Raw genomic sequence first — 27,329 nt, forward strand, 5'->3', positions numbered from 1 at the left:
ACAAGTAGCCTAGTAACAGCACACTTTAGAAATATGCATCGAGCTAAACGGAGGCCTACTTAAAGTATGAAAAGTAAAAGCATACACATTGCAGAAAAGGCAAGTGCAAGTGTTTACTATTTACTTTTCATTTTTATTCTTAAGTCTTAAGACTTTAATTACAGGAAACAAAGAAAGCATTCAAATACTCTTTATTTAATTTGATCCATCTTTTTACCATATGCACAAACACCAGAAGTGCTGACAAGACAGTTTGGTGAGGCTATGATATCGAATGCCTTTCATCAAGGGAGTAAAACCTGTCGGCTGTGATCCAGCAAAAACAAATTGAGGAAACTTGTTGGCAGCCTTTTCGTGTGCTCGTTATTTTTTTTTTTTTAATCTAATACAATCAAAGACACTAAAACCCGGCAGTCTGCTGCTAAAATCAAGTCCTCTGAACTTTAACCTGATCGCTATTAAAATCAGCGTCACCAAACTGGTTCCAATCAGCAGCTCTGATTAGAGATCTTTGTATTTACCGCTCATCAGAGGGAAAATCAATCAAGTGCATTTAACATTTCATATACACATATTTCCATAAATCTATGTTCATACACATTATTAGATTGCATGACCCACCAACCCGCTTCAAAAATACAAGTGAAAAAACAACAATTTGTCCTCTTTATCCCATAATTGTGTCTGTAAACAGTTTTTTTTTTTTTAATTTTTAAGTTTCCTAAAAACCACACAAACTTCTGCTCTCTTTAATAAATTAGAAAGTAAAATACAATTATTCACCAGAAATGGTTAAAACGACATTGGCCTTTCAAAAAAAAAAGAAATTACTACAAAGATGACAATATGAACCCTTTGATTTTATCTTATCTTGTAATTAGGCATCTTCTTGTTTGTATGCATTTTATTTCATGGTTAAATTAAATTCAAATATAACACGCTCTCACACAAAAACCACACCCATTTTTTATTTTAGGTTGCATTGTTTGTTGAGTCTTGTGTCTGGTTTGGAAGCTGAAGTGGCCACTCGGGGTGTAAAGACAGCGGACGACTGAGGGAATAATGAGGAGCCCGGAGGAGGAGGAAGAAGGAGAGTTTTTCCAGAAAATTTCCTTGGCTCTTTTTACAGAAGCTGATTTTTAACCAGGACCTGCTGCCCAACAGGAAAAAGCTTTCATAACTAGAATTAAAAACACTTGACCGACCTGTCAAGCGACAAAGCAGCAGTTTGAGCTGAGTATCAGTAACAATACTCATCAGCACCAAAGAGGGTTTCAGTGGCGGTTCCACAGATCTGAAATGATTCTTAGTGACATATGACACTTCACATACTCTGGAGATTTATTGATAACATTATTCAAGACCTTTTTGTTTTTAAAGATCTTGTTTGCACAGAAAATGCACACTCAAGTAATTTTAATCCCACATGACACAAGTTTCACCTTGTTCCACCGATGATCTTTGAAGCATCAGAACTACTGATGAGAAAAAAACGGTACGAGAGACTTTCACTCTATTTTCTGTCCAAAGTGAGTGAAACGCTAATGCCTGCAACAAACAACATTACTACTGTCCCTCTGTAAGACTGCGTTTGCCTCCGAGAGCTGACGGTAAATGTTGGCCATCTTCATTTTGGAGTTAAATTGCTTGTAAAGAGCACAAGTGGAGGAGGAAAAAAAAAAAAAAAAAAAAAAAAAAGCGTATTTGTTGAGTCTTTGTGTGTCAGACAGGTGAAGAGAGTTTGAAGGCATCGTGTTGTTTCCGTCTCCGTACAGCTGGAGGAGTTCCTCTCTCACATGACGTCGGCACGTTTGTCCCTGACTTTGTTCCTCTGTTTCGTTCGGGCTTTGAAGGCAGCGGAGTTGAAAAGATGCTGTTCAAGAGAGAGATGCAGAGATCAGAGCAACATATTTCAAGCTTTCAGGCAGTCATCACAGGACTTCGACTGGATGAGGAGGAAGCAGCATTAATGCAAGAGGAGGAAAATACAATCACAGAAGGCCGAGGTGTGTCCGCTGAGACTGAAGGCCAGCAAAGACCGTTACCTTCTCAAACCGGGAGATCTTGGTGGCTTTGACAGCAGCGTCCAGGATGAGGGGGGGGCCAAGGCCAAAGATGTCTCTCAGCAGAGGGTTGAACTGTAACGAGACGGCAGTTAACGACGTGGGTTGGAGACCAAACTGCTGATTTTGCCGTGTTGTATTTGCAGACAAAAATCCACAATCCCCATTCAACATCTACTGAAATATGGTTTCACTGAACTAACAGAAGTGTGACATCATCTCGTCTACCAAGAGCCTAAAATACTATGTTTATCACCATTTGTTACATTTCACGGTATGTGCGGCACTCTGATGAAACTCTGCCTTATTTCAGAGTTCATTCACACATAATAAATCTCCCAGTGAGGCCGTGGGCTTTGCCCACACACATGTGGCACGCGTGTAGGTGTGTTAATTGTGTTGTGTGTTGACTGCCATATGCGCCACACAAACATGCTCACAGCCTGCAGCTGAAACCGGCTCAGTGGGCAATAAGTGTATTCTCAGCTTATCGTTTTTTTTGCTGTACGTGCTCGCTGTGACGGCAAGAGACAGAAAAACAAGGCGCACACGTGACACTGCTGAAACGGTATGAAGTGAGGGGAAACTTTTGCGGCAGTAAATGAGGCGTTGTTCCTTTCCTCACCTGTAGATGGTGTCTGACTCCAGACTCTTGGATCTCCTTGAAGGCATCGTAGATTCTTCTCCTCATCCAGCTGTCGATGTAAACGCTCTCCACTCCAAACCGGATCTTCTCCTCGGTGAAGTCCTCGTTCTGCAGGAGAGAAATCAGAACAACAGATGTGAAGAAAACCTGCTGCAACAGGGGAAAAAAAAAAAAAAAAAAAAAACTCTAACAGAAGAAAACCCTTTTCAGTTCGTGTCTAAACTACTGGAAAAACCTCAGAAATACTTACAAATAAGATGCAGATTTTTCCGAATCAATTCTAATTCTAAACCAAAGGAACTCCTTAAGAGCACACATTGCTGTCGGAGCTATAAAACAACATACCTCGATGTAATGCAGCACCTCTCTGAAGATGGAGCGCTGTTTCCTTCTGTCGTTCTTAGCTCTGTGTTTGTTGCCATCTGTGGCCAAACTCTTCAGACATTCACACAGACTTTCACCGTCCTCCACCTCAAACTCCTACACACACACACACACACACACACACACACACACACACACACACACACACACACACACACAAAGCTGTAGTGCAGTAGCATGACAATCAAAGCAGAGATATGTTTAAACTGCAGATATGGGCTCAGTGTTAAACAGTGTGTATCAGCACACATTAATAGATAGAAACGTGTGTTGTGTGCCTGCACCCAAAGGCCCAGTGTTGTCAGTGTGTGTGTGCGTGTGTGTGTGTGCGTGTACCCTCTCTATGTCTCGTCCCAGCTCCACCAACAGGGCGATGGTCTCTCCCACTGTGATCCTGTAGTTGACGTCACTGCTCTCGAGACACGCTTTCAGTTTGGGGAGGTGACTTCAGAGAGAGATTCACTGTTAGCTACACACTCAGTCACTACCGACGACAGCGTCGCCCCTGTTTGTAACATGGTGGATCAAAATGTCACGCCCGTACAGCTTCACACAGTGACTCCCAACCTCTGCGGTATGCGCACCACTGGTCCAGGTCTACAAAGTTGTCATCTAATTTCATTTTATTACAGACGAAAGTTAAATAATGCATAATAAGACGTAGCACAAAGCTAACGCTAGCATAACACAGCTAGAAACTGTTGGTATCTGTAATGAGAAGTGGTACTTGGGAAATAATATCACAATATGTATGGTAATTCTGCAATACTGATATTCTTGAAGACACGATAAAATACTGAGAAATATTTGATTATTAATTTCAATAACATACAATTCAACAAAATCAGTGTCAGTAGTTTTAAATATCACAATAAACAGCTCGACTTCAGATATTATTTACAGCCCAGATTTTTATACCTCCCTATGTTCGCTCTTTTTGTTCGGTTCGATTAGAAGTTAAGAGTTTGTTTCACTCACAGGTCGAGCAGCACGGTCAGTCTGGAAGCAGGACACAGGGTGACCAGCAGCGACCAGGCCTGCAGGGCGGCGCTGTGGAGGCCTGGACTGCCGGGTTTGGGTGTAGGCAGCGTTCCCTCTCTGTTGGGGTAGGAAGACATGAACACGCTCTCCAGAAGGGCCAGCGACTTGATCAAATCCTGAGAGCGTTCAGCGGTGATGTTCAGGGTGAAAAGAGAGACAGTATAACGAGGGATGAGAAAGACTAACTGTCTGTGTATAACAGCACAATGTTAAATACAACTTGTTCAAGCTCACCATTTAATATCTCAAATACCAAAGGATGCAGCAGCCGTGAGCTCACACTTGATTTTATCCCGAGTACTTCCAGAGGGTTTTTAATGCTTTAATATCCTACTTCTGTGTTATTATAACAATTTCAAGTGTCATAAGTTGCAAATTGTTCTCACCTCTCCGTCTTCAGCGGCCGAGACGTAACAGCACATCCCCAAAGCCCTGGCGCACTGATGGAGACACAAGGAAAAGTCAAATTATCATCAGGCAACGATGATGATGAGATTTCTGATAATCATCAGTAATGAGAATATAATGACGGAGTGGGTAAAAGCAGATAATAGACCAACTGGAACAGGCTTAGAAAATGACATCACTTTACTGTAATGCAGCATTTCAAATCAGGATATGACAACAATTATTCCACATCATGATATTACAATATCAAAAGTCGAAAACAATATCCAGTCTCAGCTCATTATGTTGACATATTGCCGGGTCCCAGCTGTTGTTACAGCTTCGTCTGTAATGTTTTGTCTCATCTACAGATCAACAGGACTCGAATTCTCCACCCCACAAACCAAATTGGTTCCTGTTAATGTCGCATGTCCTCAAGAGTCCTCAAAACACACTTTGCATTGTTTTTCTCCCTGCTGTTTGATTCCAAAACAGCAGCTGAGGGGTGTTGTGACACTCAACACGTCAAAGCTGTAACCCTGACAGGCCTGGAGAATTCACAGCTCAACTTTCAACTGAATTTGTTTGAAAGCGTCATATTTTCAACTCGAATTTCCCTTCAGTGTTGTTTTCTGATTTTTCAGAGATCTGGAGCTCACTTGGCTGTTGAATAACAATGGAAGTTATGCGCGGTCAGCTAAAAGATAAAAAAAAAAAAAAGCTGCACAAGAGTCATTTCTGAACAACTGTTCTCTGCTCTTTTTGTGTTTTTACACCGGCAGCTCTGTCGGTTAAAAACAGCCTCAGATCCAAAGTCGCGTTTCTGTGAGAACTCACACTCTGGCGAGCTGCTGTGCTGGCGGTGCCGTCGTTCAGGATGGCAGTGAGGACCGGACGGAGCATCTTGAAGCCCTCCTCCGCCTCGTCTCCACCACCCAGCTGGATGCAGAGCAGAGCGAAGACCGTGGCTGCGGCCGCCTGCTCTTCGCCGCCGCCTGCCTCACGGGAAGAGGAAATCCAAGTTGAGATGTTAACAGCTGATAAAAGTATGAACGATCCGCGTCTGAATGTGTACAAAAATGTGTGTCATTACGTGAACACGCGCAAGACGGCAAACAGCCGGATGGGAAGAAAGGCGTGTTTTACATCACCTTTTTTAAGGCTCCTTTCCAGGCAGTCGCTGACAGTGAGGCGTCTCTCGGTCAGGAAGTCGTAGAGCAGCCTGGAGGAGAAAGCCTGTCGCAGAGACTCCAGCGCCGCGAGGCGTGTCTTCGCGCTGAGAAAGACGAGAACAAGAGGAAAGGAACGATTTTCAGTAACGTCCCTTTCTGCACTCTTTACAGTCTGGCATGACACCACTTGGTATTCGGGACATTTCCTGTTCTTTCCGTTATCGATAAGAGATTGGACGAAAGCAACAACAACAACAACAAAAAAAACACCTTTTATCCGTCAGGTTGTCGATACACTGCTTGAGTTTGTCCTCCGTTTCCTCCTGGGCAGTCTGCTCATCCACCTGCTCGCCTCCTGTGTTGGACCAGTCGACACACAGCTGATATATAGCTATTGATTTGAATAACTGTGTGACAATAAATAGTTTAATGCTTCAGCTGAAGGTGAATTTTATGGGAATTTTACTGTCAAGTCATAAAAAAGTTGCAAATGGGAATAAATACACACTCTGAAGTCCATTTATGTCACGATACGTTGGCTACATGTTATCCAGATTGCAGCTCAAATGGTTATTCAAATTATCAAATGGACAGGAAAGTGATTGATCAACTAGAAAATACACTGATATATATATTAAGTTTTAACGTTTCCTGACATGTCAGTGTAGCTGATGAATCAATGAAAACAAAAATATCATCTGCTTTTAATCCATCAAGAAAATAACCAATAGTTGCAGCCCTGATCCAGAACACGTGTTCATGTAAAAGGTGTGACGTGTAGCATGTGTGTTTCTGTACAAACCTGTACCCTCATCCAGCACCGAGGTGGTTTCACTGGCACTACTGTAGTGGCTGAGGATATCAGACGTCAGCTCATCGTCGCTGGCGGCCGACTCTCCTTTCACCCCATTTTTTATACCTGGACAAAGGAAAAAAAAAAAAAAAAAAATGCTTTACTGTCACTCTCTCCCACACACTGTACAGAAGCTGATGTTCTCTTAATAACGTTGTAATTAATGTTGTTAATAATAAATACAAGAAGCGCCAGAAAACAAAAGGATTTTCCATCCATCCTTTGTTATGCTTCCATTAGTACCTGGTGCTCTGTTTCCGCACAGGTCTGCCATAAGTGCATGAGAAGGGGTAAGAGGCCAAGCTAAGCTAACCCTCAGGTCCCTGCTGGCTCAGCACTTTCTACTGTTGGTGGGATTACTGAAGACCAGAGCGGTCATTCATGGATTCGGTCATTCAGTGAGTACGATCCAGAATGGTCAGACTGTGTGTGTGTGTGTGTGTGTGTGTGTGTGTGTGTGTGTGTGTGTGTGTGTGTGTGTGTGTGTGTGTGTGTGTGTGTGTGTGTGTTAAAGTCCAGGTCAACCAGGACAGTGGAGGTAACCCAGAGGTCATTAATGTTGCAGCAATGCAAAATGGGGAACGTAGTTATGACTATTTTGTTGTCTTTGTTGCGTTTTAAATATTATTCATTGAGGACGACCTGTAATCGTAGCAAGGTATGTTATTTCATTCTGCTTTAGTTATATGATCAATACAGTGAAAATGACAACTTCAGTGACATATTCTCTTGTATAATTCAGCTGTTTCCACCTTTGTTCGGGTAAGAAACTCCCGGAGAGGAATTCATGAATATCTGAAAAGAAATGTGAGGAACACGCATGAACAACTGGACCTGGGACTATATCTGAGCTCCAAATGAGTAAACTGGGCCAAAGTTCAGCCATTTCACTTGTGGAGTCATTGTCGTCTGCAAAAAGTGACACATCCAGGTTGGGTTATCTCCAGCCACAAGACAAATGCTGCAGAATGTCTGCTGGAGCCGACCGTCATCGAAAGGCTTCTCTAGTCCTCTATTGCGTGATCGAATAGCAAGAGTAGCGCAGACATTCATTCCTGCTAATGTTTGGGCATGAAGCTTCAACCCTCCACTTCTTACTGTTCCTGCCGCTTCATGAAATATTTGACAGTTGAGCTGGCAACAGCTGGATTACTGCTCCAGGCTGAAACTCAACTGTACAGCAGTGACACAATAGTTGCAGGTAGTGTTCCTATTAATAGCTGCCTTTCCAGCCATGTCAGTACATATCAGTCAGTCAGTTGTAAAACTGGGTGTGCAAGTGTGCAAGTGCTGAGCTGATCATCAGCACACGTGTTTTTAGGACCACTGGCGGAAGCACATTTGCAATTCTACCGAACAGAGAGTTTACAATGTTGTGTAAAAGTTGGGAAATTAGCACTAGAGACCATTGAACTGCTTCAGAAAGCTGCCAGCCATGAAACAATGAGCCGGGTGGTTATCGCTTCACAAGGGAACTATTTTAAAGGGGATAGCAGACAGATTAAATCCGGTGCGGTGTTTGGTTGTTGTAGGCGCAGTCTCTGAGCTTTTTGATCTGCTCTTGTCGAGTTACATATATGACAGATCTCATACATCAAAACATTATCAAATACTTTAATTTAACTTCTTGACGTCAAGACTGCCAGACGTAAACTATTTCATCTGTAAAGTGTAAAACCTATAACATACAGTGCATCCAGAAAGTATTCACAGCGCTTCACTTTTTCCACACTTTGTTATTTGATTTGGAAAGACACACACCGTCTATACAAGGTCCCACAGTTGACAGCGCATGTCAGAGCACAAACCAAAGAATTGTCTGTAGACCACTGAGACAGGATTGTATCGAGGCACAGATCTGGGGAAGGGTACAGAAAAATGTCTGCAGCATTGAAGGTCCCAATGAGCACAGTGGTCTCCATCATCCGTAAATGGAAGTTTGGAACCACCAGGACTCTTCCTAGAGTCGGCCGCCCGCCAAACTGAGCGATCGGGGGAGAAGAGCCTTAGTCAGGGAGGTGACCAAGAACCCGATGGTCACTCTGACAGAGCTCCAGCGTTGCTTTGTGAAGAGAGGAGAACCTTCCAGAAGGACAACCATCTCTGCAGCACTCCACCAAGCAGGCCTGTATGGTAGAGTGACCAGACGGAAGACACTCTTCAGTAAAAGGCTCATGACAGCCCACCTGGAGTTTACCAAAAGGCACCTGAAGGACTCTCAGACCAGGAGAAACTAAATTCTCTGGTCTGATGAAACAAAGATTGAACTCTTTGGCCTGAATGCCAAGCGTCATGTCTGGAGGAAACCAGGCACCGCTCATCACCTGGCCAATACCATCTCTACGGTGAAGCATGGTGGTGGCAGCATCATGCTGTAGGGATGTTTTTCAGCGGCAGGAACTGGGAGACTAGTCAGGATGGAGGGAAAGATGAGTGCAGCAATGTACAGAGACCTCCTTGATGAAAACCTGCTCCAGAGCACTCTGGACCTCAGACTGGGGCGAAGGTTCATCTTCCAACAGGACAACGACCTGAAGCACACAGCCAAGATAACAAAGGAATGGCTTCGGGACAACTCTGTGAATGTCTTTGAGAGGCCCAGGCAGAGCCCAGACTTGAATCCGATTGAACATCTCTGGAGAGATCTGAAAATGGCTGTGCACCGACACTCCCCATCCAACCTGATGGAGCTTGAGAGGTCCTGCAAAGAAGAATGGGAGAAACTGCCCAAAAATAGGTGTGACAAGCTTGTAGCATCATACTCAAAAAGACTTGAGGCTGTAATTTCTGCCAAAGGTGCTTCAACAAAGTATTGAGCAAAGGCTGTGAATACTTATGTACCCGTTATATTTTTGGTCTTTATTTTTCATAGATTTGCAAAAATTTTAAATAAACTTTTTTCCCTTTGTCATAATGTTCACACGGTTCCCTTTGTGTGTAGAATTTTCAGGAAAAAAAATAATTTAATCCATTTTGGAATAAGGCTGTAACGTGGAAAAAGTGAAGCGCTCTGACTACTTTCTGGATGCACTGCATATCCTACCGTACATCTTAACCATTTCATATTCAATATGTTTGAAGTTTTTAGTATAAAACTGCATGTTTGTTAGTGAGTGGATGCAGTTTAGTAATACGATCCCACAGATCTTCAACTACATTTTTTCTACCAGACATAATCTTTAAAATAAAAAAATAAAAACGTATTACATGAAATGAAACAGAAATTCGTCCTTCAGGAGGTTAAACATTAACATTCATTCACTTGAGTGATAACCTAAAACAAGTGTTTCACTGCTACGACGTAGATGTGAACGGTGCTTTCCTTATGTAATATTCTGATCTCTCTGACAGAACAGCCTGCGGACTTTCTCGCTCACAAACCACCTGTTCACAGCTGAGATAACGAACTCTGGGCCTTTATCAGATAGAAATGTTCCAGTCGTCATCCTTGAACTGCCGGCCTCTGTACAGGTTCCTGCCCCATACATATATACACAACTACACGCACACACAACTACACACCTTCCCACGCAGGCCTGCCCACACACAGCTCGGTTACGTCCAGCGTGAGCTCACTGCCTCCACTCACGTGTCGTCTCCACTCTGTTACTTTGTGCTTACAAAGCAATCGCTCGCCCGGGTGCAGCAGTCAGTCCGGCTGCGGGGAAGAGGCTCGGCTGACAAATCACAACTCTGAGCCGGAGGGGCGGGAGCTCGTTGGAGCCACGATGCAGTCGCACAAACTGGAGACGCAAGACGCACGACTTCGGAAGACTAAATTAAACCTGGTCTCACTACAAGCATCTTGCTGGGAATTCTGCCCTTACAACAGTTCAGGAACTCGTGCAGCACGACTCATTATCACCATTGCCTCTTTATTCTATTTTAAGATGTGAAGATACAGTCAACATCCTTCTAAAACTACAAGCCCGACTGGAAATCCTTCAGAAAATGACAAATCCAGGGGTGGAGAATAAAATGACTTTGACCATAAACAGAGCTGCTGGAAATTCTGTACAAGAAGCTGTTTACTGCCAACGACGAGCAGCACACATGCTGTTCTGCTCATGAAACCCATCAACAAACAAGCCAAAAGACGCTCCAGAAAAATAGAAATAAATACATATTTTTATAAATATAGGTTCAGAACACACCGATGACTCTATGAAATCTGTTATGGTATAAACACCTTCACACATGCATCAGAAGAGCGTCTGCAACGTTGCTGTAACGCATCACTCGTAGCGTCAACGATAAACACGTGGCGGCGGGTTAGGAAAAGCCACAAATTCACACCATAACTGGAGGCTGTGGTAAAGTCAAGTCATAGTAACGTGTGCAGCCCAAGCAGATATAAATGCTTTTTATTGTGGCTGGGAAATACACAAGGTGAGTTTGGCATGCAAGTGGCTGTTGGGTTTACAACGTGCACTGCGACGAACCCCAGAAGTTATGGACGAGGCTGGAGCTGGATGGAAAGCTGACGTCAGGGGTCAAGGGTCAAGGTAGTTACCTTTCAGCGATGGTTTTGCCGACAGCTGTAGCTGAAGAACCTCCTGACGAAGTGACCCTGGAGACGGTATATGGGCAGAGGATGTAGGGTATGGAGATGGGGTATGAATGGTGGACGGATGCATGAATGAGTGGAGAGATGGATGAAATGCAGGAATGGCCATGATGGAGAAGAAGAGATCACAAGTGAGCTGCATTTTCCCAATCGTGAAATTCTACATTGCAAAACTGACAATGCTGCACTGCTGGCAGGTGCTAAAGGGACATCGTGGTTTATTGAAGTAGGATTGGATGAGGTACTTATCCAGGGTCAGTGAATTGCCTGCAGAAGAGGGGGAGGGAGTTGACGCGTCTCCAGCTTGGAGAAGTCGGCAGCTAAACCAGCCCGAAATCTAAGCAATGTACTGCTGTGGATGGGATCTGTCACAAAATGCGTTTTAACCAGGCAAAACCAAATCGAAGGCGAACACTGTATTAAAAATGTATGACCACTTCATTTTGCCGTCAGACAGCCCTTCGCAGAAGTGAAGCCACCAGACTCCTCTGATAAAAGCGGTAGCTGCCTCCTATCAGCGAGTTGGTTTGTATCATTGCGTGACTTTGGCGTTGGTTCGGATGCAAAGCTACAACCTGCTTGGCTGGAAAATGAAGCCAAAGCGTTAGTGCCAAAAACAGCAGTTCCTCCAGAAGCCACTTGAGGCTGGCGCCAAAAGAGAGTCAATCCCCAAAGACCTCCTTGTTAAAATGTCCAATTTAACACCTGAAATAAAGAGGTTTACAGCCCAGTTAAAACAAAAAAAACGTTTTGTCTCTATAGCTAAATGTCCCCGTTCATATCAACTGTACACGGGTTCATTTATACATCACACACCTGATTTAATTGTGCTAAAGCTTAAGGATATGTATAACTAAGGTCTGGGCTGCTTTGAGTGAGAGGGGGGGGGGTGTTGTCAGAGCTGGCGGGCTGCCTGCAGGTTTCAGCAACCAGGCTTCATTTGGCCATCCTCAGCTCCACCCACCACCTCTGCCCATTTCTGAATTAATGCTGACTCAGGCTGGTGACAGACAAGACACCCGACGCTGACCTTAAAAAACACTCTTGAGGAAACCTACGGTGACGTCACAGAGGCGACATCCAACGACTGTATACAGTCAATTGTATTTGGTAAAAAAAAAAAAAAAATCTAAATAGAGCCAAAATACCAAAGTAGCACACTTAACTCTGGTAGTTAAAGATTGTTAGTTAAAATGCATTTTGTGGCTTCCGTGCTGGTCCAGCTGCCTGCTCCCATCATCTGCTGCAGGTTAGACGCAGACTATGAATAACTCCACCTAAAAAAAGACCTACTATCCCTTTAAAACGAAAAGACGTCTTCATATCGTGAACACAACTCGACCAAACACACTGCGCCAGGCTTCATACGTCAAATGGTGCCTGCGGTTTATTTCCCCGTCCCGTCCTCTTTTTTTATTTGTTTTAATCTTTAGACTGAATCTCCATTGCACAGACCTACAAGCGACCGCACGCGCACTTGACGCGCGAGTGCTTCCAGAGTAACATCACTCCGTGAAACGTGAGGGGCTGGGACGTCCCAACAGGCACTGGGACGTCCCAACAGGCACATGCGTGGTCCGCACCACTACTGTACATGGACAAAAAAAAAAAAAAAAAGGTTTTGACCCCCCCCCCCCCCCCCCCGAACCGTAAACGCCATAAACGACCCGGACGGTCCTGTTGAACTGGTCGCATGGCTTGTTCCTCTTTCAACAGTTTCTACCTTGCATGTTTAAAGTAACACGACACCTCTTAAAAAAATAAATAAATAAATAAAATAAAAAATGACGTGGTTAACTTTAAACCTACGAGTACAAGAATAACCACAACAACACATGCAGACCGCCCTGATGGTCGCGAGCCACGTGGACGTGCAGGTCAGACACATGTTGGAGGAGCAACAGGCTGCTGGACACACACACACACACACACACACTCTCTCTCACACACACACACACACACACTCACACACACACACACACACACACACACACACACACACACACACACACACACACACACTGCTGCCAGCCTGGCTCAAAGGTGTCCAGATGTTCATCCCGAATTAACACGTTCAACTTTATGTGTCGCCACATTTCTTCCGGCCGGTCGACGTTGAGTGATGGCGGCCGGTCGAGCTACTCACCCGGTTTACCGGAGCCACGTTTCCCCTTTTTGCTCCGTGGCATTTCCACAAACAAACAAAGCTAGCTGAGGTTAGCCGGCTGCAGTTAGCCCGCTTTGCAGTCCCACTCCTTCCTCCCCTCCTCCTCCTCCTCCTCCCCCACCCTGATTGGACAACTGTCCCTGAAGGCAGCACGGGGACAACGACCGGGGGTTTGGTCTCCGTGGTTTGTCCCCGTTAGCGGGAGTTAAAAGCTACCAAAAAAAAAAAAAAAAAAAAAGCCAGCTTCCTTCTCACTTGTGGAGCCACGAACACAAACCACCGCCACGCCGGAGCTCCCCTCCTCCTCCTCCGGTGTCCGACGAGTTGTCCGGTGGAGGAACAAACAAAACAACCCAAAAAAGTCCCCTCTCTTCAACGGCTTTCACGGTGTATTATCTGTAGTTGTCCCCGGGTAATCTGTACCTAACACCGGGTAGAGAGGGGAAGTGTTTCTCGAGGTGTTTGGGACGGAGATCGGAGCACGCTGCTGTCGCCAAGTCCACCATCTTCCCCTCAGTAACTACTGAGCGGAGCGGCAGTCGGGGTTGCCAGGTTTGCGCTGATAACATCCCCCGTTTACGGTGACGTGTGAAACCAAACCCACGAGCTGGTGTTTAGACTCGACGTGATATTCAGGATGAATCCAGTTCAGAGTGGTTGTCAAATTTGTTTTGAGTTGAATCGGATAATCTGTAAAAAATTTTTTAAAAAAAATTAATATAGTCTAGTGAAAATTACATTTGTATTCAAGTCATTATTTTTTTTAAATGTTTTACAGAACCACTTTTTCAAGTCAAGTCAAATAACACTGTTGTGCCCAAACCATAGAGCCACAAATGAAAATTCAGAATTTAAGTCAGAACTAGTTCATAATAATAATCGATAATTAATAAATCATTTAATTAAAATCTCTCCATTTATGTGGGATCCCTCTTCTGATTCCTGTTCTGTATGGAGGGACCCGACCCCTCCTAGTAGCCCTGATGAAAACTAACACCCTACCAGACTTTTGAACCACAGTAATGGAAAGAGGAATTTCTTAAATATAAAACTTTTATGCAATTTTATTTTCATGGTGGCAAAATAATAGCAGGTCAGAGGCAAATGGAAAGAAAATCTTGTTTATTAGAAAAGTTTAAATCAAATAAAAAAAAAAACACACAAACAATTAGCTCAATATTGAAGTCCATATTTGCACACAGTGCACCTTTAAGACAACCTGTAAATCAGTAGTATTATTTCTGTGGACATACAGAGGTCATAAGTCCAAAGACAATGTCCTAGTTTAATAAAGAAATTATATAATTACACTTAACATCCTTTAAATTAGACTATCATTGTACCACATGAAGTGTAAATGTCTGTGTTAACAAATTAGTACTTCATTAAAAAAAAAAAAAAAAAAAAATTGATCATGACGTTAGTTGCAAACCAAGCGCAAAAAGGAAAATCAGCTAACCAACATAAAAATGACAATTCCACAAAATGGAGAAATTTCTGTTAGTTAGCACACTTCACGCAGGGACTGAGTTGGAAGGGTATTATAATAACCCCCTTAATCAAGCTGTCTACCATAATATTATTATTGGAAATTTGGTTCAACGGCAACCAGAGGACCTTAAAAAACAAAAACAAAAAAATGTAGACATGCGATGATTTAACTTCAAAACACGATTTGGAATTTCTGTTTGTTTTGGTCCGACAGTGACAAATTAAACTTAGATCATGTTTCATTGTCAAAAACCTACGTTCTACAACAAAATGTTAATTTAATACCAGCGTTTAATGGATCGAAACAGCCTCACTTTTGTTGTTCTGGCTAAGAGTGCAAACAAGTTAATTCAGTTTCACCTGCTGTGAGCGGACAAACTAGAAAAAGAAACTTGGTCCATGAACCATGTTAACAGAGCGTGTAGGCCCAAACAGTAGTCATGCATACATTCTCAAATTCAACAATACTGCTTGTAATTGATCCAGTGTGTGCATCATATCTGTAAACGGATGATGGTTCACTACACATCCCATCCATGTCTTTGTATATTTTTCGTTCTGTTCTGTCTTCAGACCATGTACCCTCTTTATACAGTGAACTGTGTGACTTGGGCTCAAACTTCAATGTGCTTTACAACTGACTGATGGACCGTGTGTGTGTGTGTGTGTGTGTGTGTGTGTGTGTGTGTGTGTGTGTGTGTGTGTGTGTGTGTGTGTGTGTGTGTGTGTGTGTGTGTGTCTGTCTGTCTGTCTGTCTGTCTGTCTGTCTGTCTGTCTGTCTGTCTGTCTGTCTCCTATCCAGAATAGTAGTTGGTGGGGACAAAGGGCATCTTGCTGATGGTGGCCGGCACTGCTTTTTTCCTGACCTCGACCTGGATGGCTGTTCCATTCTTGGCAAATGCTGCATCCACGTAACCCATGGCAACGTTCTTTTTCAGGCAGGGAGAGGGGCAGCCGCTGGTCACCTCACCTTTATAAAACAGAGAGGGATTACAAAGAAATCTCTGGCAGATACACTTTTTGATGATAGCATCAGAGAAAATCTTATAAGATAAGAGATCAAAATAAAACCTTTTTAGTAGAAATTTTGAGTTGGTCTTATTCTCTGTTCTGTGTTCATTCATTCATTCATTCATTCATTCATTTGTGATGAGCAAATGCTTGAAATCATAAAATATGGCTACTGCATGCAAAATAACACGCAATCTTTACCACACTGACTCTATAAAAGTTTCGGTATGATGTCAAACAAACATAAACATTTCAAATACAATTTTAGACTTTAAAGCCTCAATGTGCAGGATTTGAAAATGCCTGACTTTGGCGACCCCCAGTGGAATATCACGACACCCTGGCACACAACAATGTAGTTAATTGTATACATGGTGGCTTTAGATACTAAATATTTGTATGTCTGTATGTCTCCCTTTGGATTCTTTCAGTTTTGATTCCACATAATTTTTTAGAGGCTTTATAAAAGGGACAAATGCTGTATGTCTAAATAATAATTTTCATATTTTATTTTATGTTTACTCCAGCAGGGGTTATTTCCTTCCACTGGTGTGGCACCACTTTTAATTGAAATACAGAGGTACTACTTGTCCACCACTCCCAACCCTGTTTGTTTTCTGACCTATGACCTTTCCGTCAGGGCTGAGAATGGGTGTGTGTTGTCTGACTGGTGGCCCGGTGGACACCAGACCGACTCTCTTCCTGGCTGTCTTTGCTTTGATCTGAGGTACGACGATGTCAGCGCCGGGGAAATCTTTGGTCTGACGCCTGCGCTTTCCTGTGTGAGAAGGCAAAGCAATGGAGTTAATTAACAGAGCAGACCAAATTAAAATACAGACACACACAACAGCATCACGGTGCACCTAAACTTCTTTTTTAAAGTTCTGTTTTACAAGGTTTGCTAAGAATGTTCTTTCATGTAAAAGAAGCAAGATCTCAGTCCTCATGCAATTTTGAAATTTCTGATTTTGGTACCTTCTCACGGAAGTATCAAACTAGAACTACCACCTCGCAGTTGTTTGCTCGGCCAACCAGTCAAGTTGCAGTTTATATCCACGTCTGTCCATAATAATATAATATATGAAGTGAAGACTTTGAGGGAGTTTTGTCAATAAAGTGGATTCTGGTTCTGGATCTTTTCACTTCATCCTTCAGTCCAAGTAACCACTTGTGCCAAATTTGAAAGATCTTTGACAACCACATTATCAGTTCATCGTTGGTACCAAGTGAACGTTTGTACCACACTTGAAAAATGTCCCTCAAGGTGTTCCTTATATATTGCGTTCACAAGAATGGGACGGAGAAGAGACCACAGTGACCTTTGACCCCCAAAATATAATCAGTTCATCCTTGAGTCCAAGTGAACGTTTGTGCCAAATTTGAAGAACTTCCTTCAAGACATTCCTGAGATATCACGTTATCACCAATGGAACGGACGTACAGACAACTGTAAAACATAATGCCTTGAACCACTGTCACCAGCACAGAGCCATAAAAAGATACTGGACAGACAGACAGCCACTTATACTATATATACAACTTATACTGCCTCTCTCCACCAGTGGAACTAACCTAAGACCACTAAAGAAAAGGGGCTTAAAAAAACACATGCACTGCAGCAATCTTCATGCGTATTTGTAACATTTGAGCAACAACCGTGTTCTACACAGACTTGTTTAAAAATCTCTCCTTCTGCCACAGCCTTCTACAAAAATCAATATAATTCCAATAAACAACAAATAAAAACAATGCAATAAGCACTCAAAATCGTACCTATGGTCCAGACAAGGGTGGCCTCCACAGGTGTTGTGGTCTCATCTATGTCGTTGCCGTAGAGACAAAGCCCCGCCTCCAGCCGCAGACTGTCCCTGGCTCCTAGGCCGGCCAGCTTCACCTCAGTGTTAGTCAACAGCTTCTCCGTCAGCTCAACCACTCTGGACTGTGGGACGGAGATCTGGGACACAGAGACACAGGCAAACTGTAGAGCTGGGGCTTCATCCAGGAACCTTTAACGGCAGTAATGTTCAGAAAACTGCATATTTAACTCAGCAGCACTGAAAAAAAACAGTTTGTTGATGGTAAAGTATTTATACAATAAAGACTAAATCATTATCAAAAAAAGTACATGGTCAAGGCATATTTATAATGAAAAAGTTTTTAAGTGAGCTAATTAGCATAACATTTTTGCAGAACTCTTGTTCCTGGAATAAAAACAGACTGATTCATGCGAGCTTTAGAACTGAGTGGATGTGAAAAGAAGATCAAGAGAAGCCGACTCCTACTGTCCCTCTGTTAGACAGAGAGAGACCCACCCACATCCATCCTGCTTTATACAGAGGTCCAGCAGAGTGGGCAAAGAAAAAAAAGATAAATCCATCTGGTAAACCATTATTCTGAAGTCAGAGAGCAGGTTCCTCGAATACTGGGACATACTGATGATGGTGTTACGAAGCAAAGTATCACCATGTTGAAGGAGTAACAACACAAGGGAAAATGATTAAGATGATTAAATACTAGAAAAGAAAAACTGAACTTGACCAACAATAAACAGCGGTCTGTGTTTGATGCCTCTAAGCAGCAAATTTGAAGCCTGTAAATCACAAATGAACTATCAGGCACAGATAAACATAAATCATCTTTAGTCTTTCTTCAAGTGATCCACATTAAGAGTGAAGAAAAGATTTGATCACAAATTACACCTTTTATTAGCGAGGCTGTAAGGTTGGTATCAGTCTGTCTGTCACTTTCATCCAAGCTGAGAAATCTCTACAAAGAGAGGATCGACTGCCATTAAATTTAACCTCAAATTTAAATCCTGTGAATTTGGTAATCCCGTCTTTACCCTTGGTACCTCCATACAATTCAAATTTGTGGTTTTGAAAGATGTGTCTCTCTTCAATGGATTACTGTGAGATTTGGTGCAGCCATTCATGTACACTTAAGTATGATTTGTAACAGGTTTGGTGAGCCCATACCTTTTCATCTCCTGCCATCATCAGGTACATTTTTATAAGTGGGAGATTTTATTCCTGCCAGAAATGTTTTTTCCGTGGCCATCGTTAAAATGTGACTTAAAAGACATCATAAATGAGATCTACTCATCAAACGATTTTGGGAAGGCCTGAGAAGAAATGAATCCATGTTATGTTGTTAAAAATAAACAACTTATTTAAAGATTAACTTTGATCATTAGGAACAGATATGCTCACTTCCACGCCATCCTCTCCAGTGTACCCACAACGAGTGATCCTGCAGTCAGGAATACCAAACACAGTGGCCAGGGTGGAAGTCATGAAGGTCAGCTTACTGAGGTCCTCCATCATCCCCTCCTGGAGCACCCGAGACATCGTCGGACCTGACAACACACAACTAATTATAATCTAAGACTGGAGGACCTACACAGAGGAAGTTATATATTCAGTTAACAAAGGTTTCAACCAGGAAAAAAATTAAATAAAGTATGACAAAAGCATGAAGCAACTACAGAAATATTGACAAGGACACGAAGAAATACCTAGACAACATTTAAGACAAAGAAGAAAATGAATGGGAAAAAGAAAGAAATTAAATGTAAGGGAAAAATAGGAAGGAAGGAAGGAAGGAAGAAGGAATTATAAAGAAGAAAGGTGGAAAAAGGTGTAAGGAAAGGTAGATTAGAAGGAAGACGGAAGAAAGGACAGAAAAATTAGAGAGGAAAGGAAAGAAGGACAGTTGAATATAATATGGAAATGAATTAAAAGAAGAGGGGAAAGAAGAAGAAATCAAAAGGACAGTCCACAGGATATTTTACCTTGAACAGCTATCAGTGCTTTATCAAGGAACTCCAGATCCACATCAAAACCTGCAGCTTTGAACTCTGCCAGTCTGACCTAAAATCCACACACACACACACACACACATCAGACACTTTCTAATTGACCTTCAGTCTGTCTGTCTACATACACTCTTTGCATTTACTTTCATATGAGCCGAGTCCTTGTCGGCACAGCCGGCGTTGGAGACAACGTAGAGGTAGCCCTGGTCTGTCTTTGTCACAATGAGGTCATCAATAATCCCACCTTTCTCAGTGGTGAAGAGGGACAACGTACCCTAGAAGATGAGGGCAGTGGGAGACAAAGAAAAAGAGGAGGCTAAGGACTTGAAGGTAAATGTACAAATGGAAAATGGGGACATTGTCCAAGCAGTGGGTCAAATTATTCCAATTCTGACACTTGAATGTTAACTTATAAAGCTCCAATAATAGGGCTCATTATTTTAGTTTCTTATTGAAATGTCGGTTTCTGATATTATTAATGTTTATTTTAAATAAATACTATAATTACTACCTCCACCAACCAGTCAAGCAGCTGACATCCATGTTGGTCGCAACTCATATTATATATTTACTCAAGACTTAGAAAAGAATTTGGCCAATAAAGTTGATTCTCATAGAACGCAAAGTTGTAGCCATGACTGGACACAATACTTCTGAAATGGATGTTACTGCAAAGAGGCAACAACTTTGAAAACGTGGACGTCAACCTGGCAACACAGAAGATCTATACACACACTAACCTTTCACCTTTGATCACCAAAATCTTTTCAGTATATCCTTCATTCTACGTGAATGTTTGTGCTGAATTTGAAGAAGTTCCCTGACGATGTTTCCGGGATATCGCGTTGATCACTGTGACCTTGACCTTTAAGCACCAAATTCTGATCAGTTCATTCTTGCATCCAAGTGAACGTTTGTCCTAAACGTGAAGAAATTCCCTCAAAATATCACAGGTATGTCAGTGTTGTATTTATAGCTGACTTCCACTCCAACTAAATTAACAAAAAGTGAGTCAAAGCAGGTCCAGATTGAAATAATCCTTCATCTACCTGGTTGTCCTTGAGTTCTGCAATATCTGCAACCACCAGAGACTCCATGAACTTCAGCCTGTCTTTCCCATGGACTTTGGTCTGACAGAGAAAATCAAAACAGATATATTAAGATATATTGACAGCAATAGTTTACTGATGATATATGATACCATGATATATGCAATATGTAAGTTTGTATGCTAGTGTATTTGCTTACCGGTGTTCAGGAGTGAGTATATCTGTGTGTGTCATCTTACACTCGTCTCACCTGTAGCATGTGGCTGACATCGAAGATGGAGCAGTGCTCTCTGGTGTGCATGTGTGAGGCGATGTGACTGTCTTTGTACTGGACAGGCATACTCCACCCTGCAAACTCCACCATCTTCCCCCCCTGGTCTCTGTGGAAGTCAAATAGTGGAGTCTTCTTCAAGGTGTCCTGGGAAAAATAAAACACTGGACTTAGTGTACAGAATAATAGAAACATGGGGGATGCTGGAATAACTACTGAAATACTGTATTTTCAATCTTCTAATTTAGATTTGTCTCTAACACACACACACACACACACACACACACACACACACACACACACACACACACACACACACACACACACACACACACACACACACACACACAAACAGTGCTGTTGTGTACACTGTGTACGTAGAATCCTGAAGTTCAATTTATCTACTAACTTGTGCAATATACACATAAGAAGGCTATTAAAAGCTAAATAAAAGTGCAAATAGTGTCCTGATTTCTCTAACACATGCGGATAATTGCACCCTTTCTTTTTATTTACTCCTGCTGGCACAAGCTTGTCAATATTGAATGCATTTTAATATTGTCTCATTTCACATTAAAAACAGCAACTTTATGCACTAATTAGGATACTGTTCTTTAAAAGGGACCCCATCATTTTAAGAATATCCCAATCATTTTTACACAATTTTGACATTTGTTTTAAAGTTATAAAAATTGAGGGGGCAATATTTGTTTTAAATTTCCAATATTAGTTAACATTATGTAACTTTTGGAGATGCAAGTAGGATTCTAAGATACGTATAATGTTTGAAGACTTACAAAGCATTGAAGTAAAGCAAAGATCTTTCTAAAACTTTAAATATTTAAGCATTTAACTGTCGTGTGTTTTTTGCAAATGTGACCAAAACCAAACCAAAACTGAGTGTAAATTTTTTTTTTTTAAATTGCTTCCCATTGAAGGAAAGAAGTGTTCAGTAAGATCTGTTATTTTACCTCGACTGGGTAAATCTATGTTCTGCAAATACGGCAGTGATCAGGGACATATTAAGCCATTTTTGATAAATATACAGCTCTGTTGATAGCCTTTTGTCTCTCACACCGCTCTGTTCTTTCTGCTGTAACTCCTGACCTTTGAACCTGCCAGAGAAGAGGGTGGACTTATCAGCACAGCAACAGCAGTGCATTATGGGGCAGAGAGTGTTGGTACTTTTAAAAAACATTTTAAGTCCAAAGTCGGCTATTAATGTGAAGGAAGAGAACACAGATGGTTGTTCCACACACACATGCAAACTTAATGAACTACGACAGATCAGGCCGATCCCTGCAGGACTTTTTATAGACCTGTGGTTTTTTTGTGCAACATATAAAACATAAATCTAAACTGAAATATTTTAAGGATTAAAAGAAGAATAAAAATCTTACAAATATAAACTTCATTTAATTTGAATTAAACTGTATATATGTGAAATTATGCATTTTCTCTCGTGCAACTCATATCTCGGCCATAACCTCCTTTGCAGAGAAATCAGCAAAAGCACAAGGATGAAATGAATGAAGAAATATGTGAATGAATCAACGAGGCCGAGGCCATCCTGACTGTACAGAGGAGTCAGTCACTCGTGGTTCTGATAAAATCATCTTGTGCAGCTCAGCTCAGCGAGGCAGGCGGAGGGAGGGAGGGAGAGCGACCGTCTGCAGGGACAGATGTGCATTATGTCTGCATGGAGTGACTGCTGCTGTAACACAGTCCCGGGCTATTATTGTAACACGCAGCAACACTCACAGTGACAGATTTATCCTGAGGATTTCTGGACTCAAATTCAAACACGAGAGCCAATCGAAAATACAATCAAAACTTTAAATACTTATAATGAAATCTGGCATAAAGCTTAGTATGAAAACTACAACCGACTGTTAATATATTACAGGTGTAAATCTCTCAGTGTGGTTTGCTGACATAAGAGGTAGGACACTATGAATATCAACAGATTAGAGGGCCGAAGATCATGATTATTGTTGACACTATTCTGATAACGTGAAAAATGAAGTATTTGAGAATTAAAACGTTGAACAAAAATCCAATTTGAAGCACAAACACCGAGTCTTCGTCATCTTTCACTCAGAAAACTGTGACTAAGCTGTTGCAGAAACATTTGGGATAACTTAGCCACAGAGGTTGACCTTGCAGCGACACTTCACGGTCCTCTTACCTCCGCACTGGAAGCCGCTCTCTGCTGCTGCCTCCTCCCCGCACATCCAGCTCCGGCGACCCGCAGCAACCCGTCCCTGGAAGCCCGCAGCCCGAGCCCCGAATCCCCGAACCCGACCATCAACCGAGCCCACATCATGCCTCCAAAATCCCCGCTGAAGTTTCCCACACTCTCTCTGTGTTCCCGACAGGGTAACACTTCCGCCGTGTCTGTGAACTCTTTGGACTTCACACACTGTGGAGTTGAACTGCTTTCCTGGCAAAAACACATGAAGCGGCTCATTGGAGGAAGGAGCAAAGACTTGTGGGAAATGGAGTTAGAATTCATCATGTTTCTTCGTATTACCAACAGATAATTAAGATGTGGTGATGCCTCACGGCCCAGAGTCACATACAGCATGTTGGCTGGGCACAGATTAGATTAGCCACATATACAGATACAGCAACAAAATGGCATAACATGTAAGAAATGATAAGGTGTGATGAAACAGTGGAGAGAGCTCAGTTTTGCATTATATCCCACGTAGGACAAAGATAATAAGACATCATTTTCAACGTGCACTTGTTAAGAGATGCAAAGAGTTAGCAGAGTTTTGTTTTCCTTCAGCAGCTCTCAATGGGCCAACGAGGTAAAACAAAGCAAAATAGCATTGAAATAGCAAAATGGTTTTCCATCTCAGTTGCTAATTCGCCACATAAAACCATGAATGGAGCCACAGGGCACAGCTCTCAGGGGTCCACGTGGACGGGGTGGACCATGGGACACATACCCTGTCTTTCTGGATGGAGTTATTGTCGATCAAAGGGCTAAAAACAGATGGAAAACGGCCACAGAGGGACTCAAAATGAGCACAGAGAGATGCAAAAGAAGAAACAGCAAAGAAATGCAAAATCACTCCCAGGAGATACAAACTGCTGGAAAATAGATGCAAAACAATCACAAAATCACCCAAAGTGGCCACTAAGAGGATTCATCCATCTATAAAACACAAGTAATTACAACACTGTGCACGTTTTTAATTTGCCTTCATTCAAAGATAACGAGTGGAAGTAAACGGAGGATGTTTGATGGCGTGCGCCTCACAGAGGGCCGAATCAACAGCATCCTCACACTAAATTCATGGACTTCAATTTGTTTGGAAAGTATCCCATGTTGGTGGTTTTTCACGCTATTCAGAAACCCTTACTGTTTTTATATCCTTTCACTGTATTCGTGTTCAATATTACACACTTGTAGCGCGCTCCCTTTATTATTAAAAGGTTGATTTGTCATTTTCTGAGGTGATTTTTGTAATGCAAACTTTTGCCCACGCGGCTGTGGTATTCATCCATGTGAGTATTTGTGTGTGTGTGTTTATCTCTACGTACCCCATCGTGCCCTCTACCCAGATCACTGAGTCATCCTTTGGCCTGAACAACTAATAATAACCCCATGTCTCTGCTGCTATTTTCGGCCCTAAAGCCGGGCTGTGTGCATGTTTGGAGGGGGGTAACAGGGCTGGAAAGACTTCATCTCCCTGTCTGTGTCTCTCTCTCTCTCTCTCTCTCTCCACAGCACTAAATCAGATCATGGACACACAAACATAGTTAGTAGTGGGAGGGGTCTTTACTGGGGCGTCCGACAGTTGCTCAGTGACACACACTCATGAGGAGTAGGACCCTGAGACAAAACCTGAACTTTTCCTTTGTTTTTTTTTTTTTTTAGACATCCAGGAGTTTATTTTTGGAACTACATTTTCACTGTTGGATTACTTTTGTCACTGTGTGGCTCCTGGAGAACCTGTGGGGATATCCAATAAGATTTGTTGCTGTTCCCGTGGGGGCAGACACATGTTTTGGCAATCGGGTGACTGTGTGTGAGAAGACCAACACGAAGAGCTGAGAAACAAGCAGACACATAAAACCGAACAGAGCTTTTGTTCATGGTGACAGAAGGTGGGTGGGAAGAAGAGAGTGTGTGTTTTTTTTTTTTTAGACTAGTTGCATCTGGTGAAACAGATCTGCTCTGGTCAGTCTGGAGTTTGAAAGTCAGGTAGGCTGTAAGTAAGGTAGTCATTCAGAATCACAGTAAATCATCTATTCATTCATTTATTGTTAGTCATTCATTAGATAGCAGCCTCCTCTGTCCTTTGACCTATGATTCAAACTCCAGCAGCATTGTGCCTTTATGGGTTTGAAAACGGGCACTAATAATAGCAGTGATAAATCAGCCATCCATATGGACTGAGCAGGTCTGGTCTGTTGTCCTCTCAAATGATCCATCTTTATTTGTTGCTTTATTCTAACAGAATATCTCCTGATCCCTCCTCATCTCTGTCTTCCTCTTTCTGAGGCAACCCACAACAGCTTAATCTCTATTTGTCAATATGCGAGATTAAAATTTCATTTAACCAAAGAATGAAAAATTCCAGCTGCATTACTCTTAAAACTCTTTTTGTTTTTCCAAAGCTGACCTTCTAATCACAAACTAACCCATCTATCTATAGTCTCCAGCAATCTAGGACATCCGCAGTTCAAGTCCCTCCTGTAGAGTCCAAGTGGATCAACAAACCTTTTTTCAGTGGCAGGAAATATTTTCTAGATGCACCCAAAGGCCATTTACATTTCATGGAGTCCCCTCAATCAGACGAGCCTGGTTTCCCCGACAGAAAAACCACATGAATGTCCCATGTTTTGTGCCCGTGGGAAACATGCAGTTTTAGAACGTTTTCATGGTGCAATGTGTGAAACCCATGTAGATGCTCATGTGGAAACATTCCCAAATATTGTTATTATTTAATATGTGGTAAACGTGTTATACATGTGGGTTTTTTTTTTTTTCTAACTAATTCAAACTAATATGGATGATTTTTTTTTTTTTCTTTCTGAAGTTGCTTTTCATGGCTGTTCGCAGCAAATACCGCATGGCTGCATGTCACAGCTTTCAGGAGGTGTTGCTGAGTCGAGTTCCCTTTTCATCCATCAGACAGTAAGCAGCTCTTCATTCTCACCTTTCTCTCAAGACGAGGCGACATGTCGAGGCCTCCTTCCTCCCAGACCACTCCTCAGTTCTACAGGGTCAGCGAGAGAGATCTCACCGAGATCGAGCTGCATTCTGTGGACTCCATCAACGACCTCCACCGCACACACCCTGAACACAGCCACAAAGGTACGCACACAAACATACACCGGAGACACACACACACACACACACACACACACACACACACACACACACACACACACACACACACACACACACACACACACACACACACACACACACACACACAATGCACTGATGACTGACTCCACTGTGTGTGACTTCAGGGATGAGGCCTCCTCGCCCTGCGTACACACCCTCGCCGAACGGGAACCTCTACGCCTGTGAGACGGCAGCTGTCAATCAACAAGGCCGTCCAGTCATCAGCAAGTGGCAGAGTCGTCTGCAGGACATGTTGACGCCCAGTTCATCGCGGGCCTACGCCATGGGCTGTGCTATTATCACTTTGCTTCTGCTAACAGTGTTACTCATCTTCTACTTTTTAGGCGAGTCATCATATTTGTTTACTCGGATGTTTTGTATTTCCTGCGTGTAAAAATGATTATTATTTGCTCTGTACCATTTTCAGAATTAATTTAGTCTTCCTATAACTTTGGGAATTGGCAAATTTAGACATCTGGGTCACATCACACTCATTTGGTTTGAAATCATTTTTATGCTGTTGAAATAACCAAATACTGTGAAGCGAAGCCCTCACAGAACTCCCCAAAATGTGAAGAAGTTTCCCCATGTGAATCTACATTAGCTTCACACGTCTCACCATGAAAATGTTCCAAAACCACACGGGCATGTTTTACATGCGCGCAATCACACATTTGGTCAATTCGGTCACGTGATCGCGAGTTTTTGCACATGCGAAATTCTTTGGGGGGGTTTTCTGACAGTATTTGTGTGTGTGTGTTCCTCTTGCAGTCCAGCAGGGCAGTGCTATCCGGATGCTGACTGAGGCGGCGAGGGAGAAGGAGTCTGCAGCCTCAGAGCTGTCGCTGCTGATCCAAGAGCTGCAGGCGCTGAGACAAAACCTGACAGTCATCAGAGGGACATGAAAACTAAACTCTGTACATGTGCACATACGGGGCATCAGAGGGTAGCGACGTGCAGTAAAACTGTGTTTTACAGAGGCGTTGTCCATGAAACGTTTGTCTTAATGTTCTCAGTGTTTCCAGATGAAATGTGACCGCGT

At 42.5% G+C, this 27,329-nt stretch overlaps 2 protein-coding genes and 1 long non-coding RNA gene across 4 annotated transcripts; 1 reads left to right on the forward strand and 2 right to left on the reverse strand.

Annotated features, from left to right (window-relative positions):
* Positions 1-173: 173 nt before the first annotated feature.
* ifrd2 (interferon-related developmental regulator 2) lies at positions 174-13,791 on the reverse strand. 2 transcript variants are annotated; one of them, XM_069693860.1, is made up of 13 exons: positions 13,260-13,791; positions 11,060-11,116; positions 6,496-6,612; positions 5,964-6,048; positions 5,673-5,797; positions 5,359-5,516; positions 4,521-4,574; positions 4,072-4,250; positions 3,430-3,538; positions 3,055-3,189; positions 2,689-2,817; positions 2,046-2,138; positions 174-1,873 (listed from the first exon to the last, which is right to left on the reverse strand). In XM_069693860.1, the coding sequence occupies exons 1-13, from the start codon at positions 13,300-13,302 to the stop codon at positions 1,793-1,795; spliced, it is 1,365 nt and encodes a 454-aa protein (XP_069549961.1). In that variant the 5' UTR covers positions 13,303-13,791; the 3' UTR covers positions 174-1,792. The 2 variants fall into 2 exon arrangements, with proteins under 2 accessions (XP_069549961.1, XP_069549962.1); XM_069693861.1 differs by lacking the exon at positions 11,060-11,116.
* A 1,668-nt stretch (positions 13,792-15,459) lies between these two features.
* amt (aminomethyltransferase) lies at positions 15,460-23,356 on the reverse strand. The gene is made up of 9 exons (XM_069693866.1): positions 23,105-23,356; positions 20,896-21,063; positions 20,646-20,726; positions 19,740-19,871; positions 19,573-19,651; positions 18,992-19,137; positions 17,556-17,736; positions 16,405-16,560; positions 15,460-15,741 (listed from the first exon to the last, which is right to left on the reverse strand). Exons 1-9 carry the CDS (start codon positions 23,240-23,242, stop codon positions 15,566-15,568), a joined length of 1,257 nt encoding a protein of 418 aa, XP_069549967.1. The 5' UTR covers positions 23,243-23,356; the 3' UTR covers positions 15,460-15,565.
* Positions 23,357-24,695: 1,339 nt separating this feature from the next.
* LOC138618261 (uncharacterized) lies at positions 24,696-26,686 on the forward strand. The gene is made up of 3 exons (XR_011310708.1): positions 24,696-25,038; positions 26,106-26,251; positions 26,413-26,686. It is a non-coding gene; the product is annotated as an uncharacterized lncRNA (long non-coding RNA).
* The last annotated feature ends 643 nt before the right edge of the window (positions 26,687-27,329 follow it).

The sequence above is a fragment of the Brachyistius frenatus genome, unplaced genomic scaffold (genome assembly GCF_029030835.1).
Source record: "Brachyistius frenatus isolate BFR_SWC_R1_liver_20210118 unplaced genomic scaffold, ASM2903083v1 Contig_16, whole genome shotgun sequence".
NCBI lineage: Eukaryota > Metazoa > Chordata > Actinopteri > Embiotocidae > Brachyistius > Brachyistius frenatus.

Coding starts and splice junctions, on each gene's coding strand:
- ifrd2 (XM_069693860.1), bottom strand. CDS start 13,302: ATGCCACGGAGCAAAAAGGGGAAACGTGGCTCCGGTAAACCGG. Junction 6,613..11,059: donor GGCAAAACCATCGCTGAAAG/GTAACTACCTTG, acceptor TCCTTTGTCCAG/GTATAAAAAATGGGGTGAAA. Junction 5,517..5,672: donor GGAAAGGAGCCTTAAAAAAG/GTGATGTAAAAC, acceptor CCCGTGAGGCAG/GCGGCGGCGAAGAGCAGGCG.
- amt (XM_069693866.1), bottom strand. CDS start 23,242: ATGATGTGGGCTCGGTTGATGGTCGGGTTCGGGGATTCGGGGCTCGGG. Junction 21,064..23,104: donor GAGCGGCTTCCAGTGCGGAG/GTAAGAGGACCG, acceptor TATTTTTCCCAG/GACACCTTGAAGAAGACTCC. Junction 19,872..20,645: donor CAGAACTCAAGGACAACCAG/GTAGATGAAGGA, acceptor CTCATCTTCTAG/GGTACGTTGTCCCTCTTCAC.